At 25.3% G+C, this 8,206-nt stretch overlaps 3 protein-coding genes across 3 annotated transcripts; 2 read left to right on the top strand and 1 right to left on the bottom strand.

The window, feature by feature from the left end:
* Positions 1–216: 216 nt before the first annotated feature.
* Positions 217–1,371, top strand: LOAG_07090 (hypothetical protein; the record flags this gene model as incomplete). Its single annotated transcript, XM_003142625.1, has 3 exons — positions 217–267; positions 432–607; positions 1,203–1,371. The coding sequence occupies 3 exons, from the start codon at positions 217–219 to the stop codon at positions 1,369–1,371; spliced, it is 396 nt and encodes a 131-aa protein (XP_003142673.1).
* Positions 1,372–3,421: 2,050 nt separating this feature from the next.
* Positions 3,422–3,973, top strand: LOAG_07091 (hypothetical protein; the record flags this gene model as incomplete). The annotated part of the gene is made up of 1 exon (XM_003142626.1): positions 3,422–3,973. One exon carries the CDS (start codon positions 3,422–3,424, stop codon positions 3,971–3,973), a length of 552 nt encoding a protein of 183 aa, XP_003142674.1.
* Positions 3,974–4,784: 811 nt separating this feature from the next.
* On the bottom strand, positions 4,785–6,852 carry LOAG_07093 (hypothetical protein; the record flags this gene model as incomplete). The annotated part of the gene is made up of 5 exons (XM_020447337.1): positions 6,788–6,852; positions 6,420–6,519; positions 5,960–6,060; positions 5,498–5,571; positions 4,785–4,937 (listed from the first exon to the last, which is right to left on the bottom strand). The coding sequence occupies exons 2-5, from the start codon at positions 6,482–6,484 to the stop codon at positions 4,785–4,787; spliced, it is 393 nt and encodes a 130-aa protein (XP_020302422.1). The 5' UTR covers positions 6,485–6,519; positions 6,788–6,852.
* Between the last annotated feature and the right edge of the window lie 1,354 nt (positions 6,853–8,206).

Genomic DNA, 8,206 nt, shown 5'->3' on the forward strand with positions numbered 1-8,206 from the left:
GCAAAGCAATTAGAACTAACAGTTTTATCATTTATCATTATTGTCATTAGTCATATCACATCACAGTCAAAACCATTTTGTTGTTTTCTTTTCTGCTTTTTCTTTTTTCGATTTAAATACTTTTCTTTAAGTGATTGTCATTAAAGAACCTTCTAAGAGTTAAGAGTGAACTTGCAAATCATTCAAATAATCATTGCTGTTATCGTAATATCAATTATGTCAATCAAATGCATCATACTTTTCTATAGAATTGTTACCACTTATTTCGTAATTGATATCCGTCTGCTCTCCACCTAATTTATGTAATTTCTTACTTTTTCATTCCATTGTTATTATTATTATTATTATTATTATTATTATTATTATTATTATTATTATTATTACTATTATTATTGTTGTTATTACTATTATTGTTTTTATTATTATTTTAGATTGGTGATGCATCAGAAAAGTATACTCTTTCGATATCATCCGCTCTAGCGGGTAATCTTTCCGAGCGTACTACAACTGATCGATTTCATTATATGAATAATGGCAAATCATTTACAACTATTGATCAGGATAATGATAAATTTCAGGGTAATTGTGCCCAATTTCGTGATTTTGGGTTAGTAATTTGTTTTGTTTATCATTTTATCAGCAATACTTATTGTTTTACGATTAATTTCATTCATAAACAGCTTATTTAGCGATTAATATCAGGTTTTTCATTAATTATAATTAGCATTTCTTAATTTATTTATTTCATTTATTTGTTAATTTGTTTATCTTTTCCATAGGTAACATTTATTAATATCTGAAATTCATTCTAATATATTTAAGCAATTAACAAATGAATAAAACATTAAATGGTTGTGAATGCAAATTTAAATTTAATGAAATTTATAATTCTATTTAATAGTTCTAATGATTTAGTTTCATTAAATCTAAATTTAGTAAAATTTATATTTCCTAATTTATAATTTATATTTTTTCTTTCCTTTTTTTTTTTTTTTAAATCTACATCCGGTACATAATTGTTCCGAAATTATTTTTTTAAATATATTTTTGAAATAATTTTGAATAATACTATATATTGAAAGTTCATAAATAGATTAAAACTTATTCCTGAACCATTCATATTTGATATGTACTTGATATGTACTTATCAGGAAATTTTTCCTGATCCGTCTTCGGTAGATGATATTAGCAAATTATTTCAGAGGTTGGTGGCATAATGATTGTGGCTATGTTGCATTAAATGGACGATACGGTGATCGAACATCAAAAATGCGAAATATGTTTTGGTTTTATGGTAGTGGTACACGTCCATTTATTAATTACTATATTAAACCACGAGAAAGCGAAATGAAACTACGATCGAAAAGTTGACCGATAATCATTTGGATTGCTTAATGGTCATTTAAGCTTTCCATTATGATTTATTTATATATACATATTTATGATTATTTTATGCAAATTTTCATGATATTTGAAGCTTCTCAAATTTCTCAAGGTATTTGATTTTTTGATCTTCTTGTCGTAATTTTTATTTTTAATTTTAGCCCTTCCACTTTCTCTTTTTTTTTAAAAGATTTTGCTTAATTTTTTATTTTTATTTTTTGAACAATTCCTTCAAATTCTTCTCGTCCAATTAGCATTACTATTATCGTAGTTATGATTATTATTATTATTATTATTGTTGTTGTTGTTATTGTTATAATTATTGTTCTTATTGTCGCTGTTACTATTATTCTCATTATTAGTATCGTCCCCAAAACTGATATCATTATTACTGTTTATTATGCAATAAAATTCTTTTAAAAAAAAGAAAAAAAAGGTGATAATAATAAAAACAACGACAATAACGAATGAAATGTGTTTTGCGTGAGAGATGCTAGTGGTTCATTTTTTAAAATCCCACTTTTTTTAACTTGTTTACTTAAAAAAAATTTTAATTGCAAATTATAGTTTCATTTCTTTTCAAATTATCTATCTGAAAAATTTGAAATTTATATAGATATACCATTTTTGCAATTCCTAACATTCCGCTTATCTTTTCCACAAAAACTTTCATCCGTGCTAATGAGAGAAAGTTGTTGATTAATTAAAAGGTATGTTTTAACAAATTATTAATATTGTCAAAAATTCCGAAAAAAAAAGGAGAAAAAGACGAAAAAAATTGACATGAAAACATTGTTTGCTGTAAATTTGCTCTTTCATATATATATATTTGTACACAAAGAAATCATTTACTTAAAGTTTTTTCGTTTTTAAAAGTTCAATATTTATAATTTTTGTAAAAATCAATTTTTCTCGCAACGTTATAATGTATTTTTCGTGTTGCTTAGCTAAAAAGTATTGCTTCTACTTGAAACCAATGATTAAATGATAAGCTGGTGATATGATAACTGATATTTTTGCGATGTAGTAATTAAGATTTGAAATTATGTAGTGCATTATTAATTATTACATTGATTTGCAACAACTGATAATACATGGCATAGACTATTTGACAAATCTTTATCACTAACATTAGAATTTATGCTTTTTGCATTCTTATCACTGGTAATTTCGTCGACCGTTCCATATCATGTGAACGGATATATCATTCAATTAATCAATTCTTGCTTGCAAGAAATAAAAAAATTCTTGGTTATCATAACTTAATGCAAAAAATAAAATAGTTCAGAATTTTCCAATTTTTTTTTTTAAATTTTACAAAAACTGCAAGACTTCTGTATGATCTAATAATAAATTATTCAATATATTTGAATAATCTTTGTAAATCTTGCCGTCAAAATTTGCATATTTGTGATTTGTGTCTTTCTGCTAAATGAATATTACGTGCTCTCTATCTTATCAATGATCTGAATCAAATGCTATCATAAATACATTTATCAGCACTATACAATTTATTAGACAGAAACTTGCTGTGAATAAAAAATTTTAATTTTATAATCCTCTTCCGAAATAGGATGCCAATTTAAATAAATGGGCTAAAATGATGCAAATTAGTTAGCACTCGATTATGATATCACAATAATTCAATGCAATGAATGATAATCAATGCCAAGAGAGTAATAAAGCCATTTTAGTACGAGAATTTAGTATTATCATGAGCTATATGTGGTATATGTTAGTGATAAATGATAAGACCGCATGAAATACTATCAAGTTTTGTTCCATATTTCAAACTTCCCCACAACTAAATAATTATTACAACTAAATGCACCTCATAGCAGACATAATGTGACGTATAGTTGACGTATGACATGTGATAGTTTGCCATTAATAGCCATACCGATTACCAAATAAAAAATAAATAAGCCTTATTTGAATAAACAAAATAACTGGAAGGAATGATTTCAACCTTAGCCAATATTCCATTAAGGCCAACATTTTTTCGGGATTATCTATATTTTTTGCTCCACTTTTTCAAATGTCTCATACGCCTACATACACCCACGTGTCCACCCCATTGCTCACAAACACCCACACTCGTGTATTAACATGCCCAAATCTACGAATGCTCCGCACCCCCACATACGCCCACAAGCCTACATACATCCACACCGTCCGCCCCATTACCCACAAACACCCACCACGTGCATTAACACGTCCAGATTTACGAATGCTCTGCACTCCCATATATGTCCGCACGACCAACATGCCCATATACATCCATACATACGCGCACGCTCACACAGCCGCACGCCCACACACCTACACGCCCGTCTCATTGCCCACAAATACCCACACACGTGCATTAACACGCCCGGATCTGCGAACGCTCCGCTCTCCTACATACACCCACATGGGTCAACTTGCCCACATATATGCATTCACAAACACACACATGAACAAGTACACATTTATACACACATACGTATACCAATACGCCCGCAAATACGCCCAGACATACATGAATAAGCACACATCTGTGGACATACATGTACCAATACGCCCACAAATACACCCACACATGAAATAAGCACACATGCTATACACACTTGTACCAATACGCCCACAAATACACCCACACACACATGAATAAGCACACATGTATACACATATACATGTACCAATACGCCCACAAATACACCCACACACACATGAAATAAGCACACATGTATACACATGTACCAATACGCGCACAAATACACCCACACATCGAATACATACGCATTGCTTACTGAGCGCACAAATATCTTAATTTGCAGTGTGATTTGTTATTTTGCTCTTGGAGAATTTGCATAATTTTTTTTAGAGAAAAAGGAAACTTTATTTAATTCACAACATTTGTAATATGCATACATATTTGTACAATAAAAATTGCAAAATTTTACGAATTTAAAAATCTGTAAAAAGTTTTTTTTAAATTAGCATACAATGTGATAAAAATCATCCAAAGTTATTCAATAACACTTTTCTTTTTTAATGTAAAGAATTTTTTATTTCCATAATTAAGTAATGCTTTGTGTTAATCTTTAATAAAATTAAATTGGCAACATTTAAAAAAGAGGGAACAAACAAGAAATTATTAATATTTGAAATGTTCAAAAGTAAGAAATTGTAGAATTTTGAAATAATTCATTTTTTCAAATAATTTAGTAATTCAATTCGGAATCAACCAATTTGTCTTTCATTTTTGAAATGATATGATCATTTCAAATTTGATTTAAAAATATTTATTACTTATTTTTTACATTATATTGAAGGAAAATGTATAAATTGCAAGTGAAAAATTAACTGAAAGACAGAAGTGCAATTGTCATAAATTTATCTTATTATAAATTATTCATTTAAAGACTTTTCCTACGTTGAAATTGACATTTGAACTTTGAATAATTGGCCAATTTGTCATCATTTGGTATTAGAATTCTTTTCGAATTATTACTATGATTTGATCGATGTTCGGATGAATTCGTAAATGCGTCATTAGCAAATGCATAAGACTGAAAATTAATTATGACACTTTTTTTTTTCTTAAATTATTGTTGAATTTATCAAATTAGCAACTTATACAGGAAATTGTCGTCAAAAATATTTTGAAGCTATATTTTATTAAAAATTGCATATAAATGTCTTAAGCCTATTTAATCTATTTTATATGATAAATTATTGATTTTTCACCTAGCAAATATCAATCAAAATTTTAACTTTTCCACATAATTTAATAAATGTATCAAATTATTTGGAATGTATCGGAATTAATTAAACAGTTATAAATTAAACAGTTACATTAATTGCTATTCAATTATTACTCTATTATATTTTCGCTGATTTTTTTTACTTCTTTACTGAAAATATAAATTAATCAAAAATTATTTCGAAATAAAAAATTGGTCAATTTTTGAAATTAATTTTGAATTAATTCATTTAATTAATGTACTATATGCAAACGTACGAATTATCACATTCATTGTGCACAATTTGTTTATAAGGTTTAGAATTAATTTGTAAATTAATTAATAAATTTTTTGAAAAGAAAAAAATAGAAAAATACAATTTGAACCTTTTCGTTATTTGCTACATCAACCATCATACAATCACCATTATTGGAAACATCAAAGATGAAGAATGGATTTTCTGTAATCACATGAAATATTTTAAATGAAAATGAAATTTTAAAAGATATTATTATTTTTAGCAGAAATAAATCCTAGAATAAAATTAAATTAAATAATTTGAAAAGATTATAGAAAATATATATTGGTTGAGATAAATTTTGATAATTTTTTTCCATTTTTTAATTTTAAAATAGGTTTTTTTGAGCAAGATTAATGGATGAATTATAATAATACAGTATGGTATTATTTTGAAATTTTCAACTTCACAAATACTTTTCGAAGTTTTTATTTTTTCTTTCAAAGAATTATAATTATTTTTAAAATTTCTGATATGATTTTAATCTAATTAAAATTTAAACTACATAGAAATGATAAATATGACAAAATTTGTTTTACTCTTTTCATACTTCGTCTTTTGCGTGTTGCAGGTGCTTCTTCGATTGTTTTAATTGCACCTGATAATAATTTGGATGGATCGAAAAATTTGCGGTGACAATTTGCAATCCATCTAAAATTGCAACTGTGACTACCGGATTCTTGTAATCCGGAAGCCATAACTTTAATTATTCATCAGGTATTAGCATTAAACATATCATTTATCATGTGATTAAATAGTTTTTAATGTTATAGTTAAATATATGTAGAATTAAATTGTTTAACTAATTTGATTAGTGTTAATCACCTCTGATGGAAATAGAATTAAGTTACTTCAGTAGTTCAATTAATGCTACTAATTAGTGGCCGTGCTAAAATATAATCAAATTATCTAATTAACATGATTAATGTTAACAAATAATAATCGAGTAAAAGTTAAAAATTAAATTATTTAAGTTATTTGATTAAAAAAGTACCAAAATAAAAACATACCGGCATAATGAACCACCACAACAGAAACAACAACAACAATAGAAGCAAAAAGACATAGCGAACATACCCAGGAAAAATGTTAATTTTTCTCGAATTTTTTCTAAACATTTCGATATATACATATATATATATATATTTATTAATCGTAATTTTAGATTTTAAAATTAAAAAGATTTTTAAAATTTTTTAAAATTAAAAATTAAAAGGAATTAATCAAGCTTGTAATTACAGTTTTCAAAAAATTTTGAAACTTTAAAAAGTTAAAATTCTTGAAAAAATTTGAACATTCATAAAGTGTTGACTACAAAAATTTTAAATTTTATCCAAAAAAAAAAAATTAGCAAAAATAGAAATGAAAAAAAAAGTACCATCTAACAAATAATGATTATTTCCATCATGTGAATCAAGCAATATTCGACATACAATAATTACGGTTATATTCAAAAGCATTATCTTAAAAAAAAAAAGAAAAAAAAAAGATCTTTGAAAAATTAGCAAAATTATGAAATCTAACAAAATTTTTACAAAATCAAATTTACTTTTTTTAATACTGTTTTATAATTTCCAAAAAAAAAAAAGAAATAAGCATACAATGCAATTTTACTTTTCATTTTTTTAATAAATTCATAGAAATCCTCCGAAAATTATCGATTAATTAAAAGTAACCAAATTAATAAACTCTAATTTTTTTTTTTGAAAAATTAGCAAAATTTAATTAATATGTAATTGTGAAAATGAGCTGAAAATTTTTACTAATTTTGCAACAAAAACTAATTTTTTAAATTTGTAACAAAAAAAAAGAGCATCTAGTTGGTATTTCATTTGAGAAGTTAAAAATTTAATTTTATTTTCATACGTAAATTGTTAATTTCATTTTATTTTGCAAATCTTCTTATCATTCTTCATTGCTCTTTTTATCCTAAAATTGATCTAATCATGAAAGCTAAAAATTAGAAATTTGTATTTCTTGTTCTATTGTTTATTCATTGCTTTCCTTATCATTGCTTATCACTTAATCGATAAAAAAGAGAAACAAAAAAAAAAAAGTGAAAAAAAAGACGAGAAAATTTCATACCAATAAAATAATTGTAATAGTACAACCCCAATTCTTTGGTTTTCCAGGCTCTTCTTCTTCAAACATTTTCAATAACGTGAAAAATAACAAAACTAAAATTCATTTAATAATTAATTTAATTAATATACGCAGGTATATACATATCAAAATAACATTTCTTTAATTTACTGAAAAATTTAAAAACGATAATCTATATTTGAAATTATTTACATTTAATTTATTATCTTATTTATAAATTAAAACAATGTATTAATTCAAGTAGTTGAAATGTTTCAAATTTCAAATACTGCCTCAGTGATTCAGTTAACTATCATTTTTTTGCATGCATCTTTTCAGAGATAAATTAAATTTTGTAACATGACTAAATTAGTTTTCACTGAAATGGCCCAAATCATAGATAGCCAAAATGATAATGCTATCCATTTTGGTTTGCTAAATTTAAGTAATTTTTGTTTTTGTTTCTTTTTTTGTTTTTTTTTGTTTTTTTTTTCAAGTATTAGTAGAGAAACTGTTTATTCGTTGTAATGTAAATATGATCATGAGGATGTATCAATTTCGTAAAAAATTCATATCTTGAATTTTCAATTTTTGAAATATTTACAAATCATAACAGATCTTTTCATCATTATAAAATTATGCCCACAAAAATTTGCATATTTTATAGAAATTGCAAAAAAGAAAAGATGAAATTTCATGTTCTCAAAGGCAATTT

Source organism: Loa loa (genome assembly GCF_000183805.2).
Source record: "Loa loa unplaced genomic scaffold supercont3.152, whole genome shotgun sequence".
Taxonomy (NCBI): Eukaryota; Metazoa; Nematoda; class Chromadorea; order Rhabditida; family Onchocercidae; genus Loa; species Loa loa.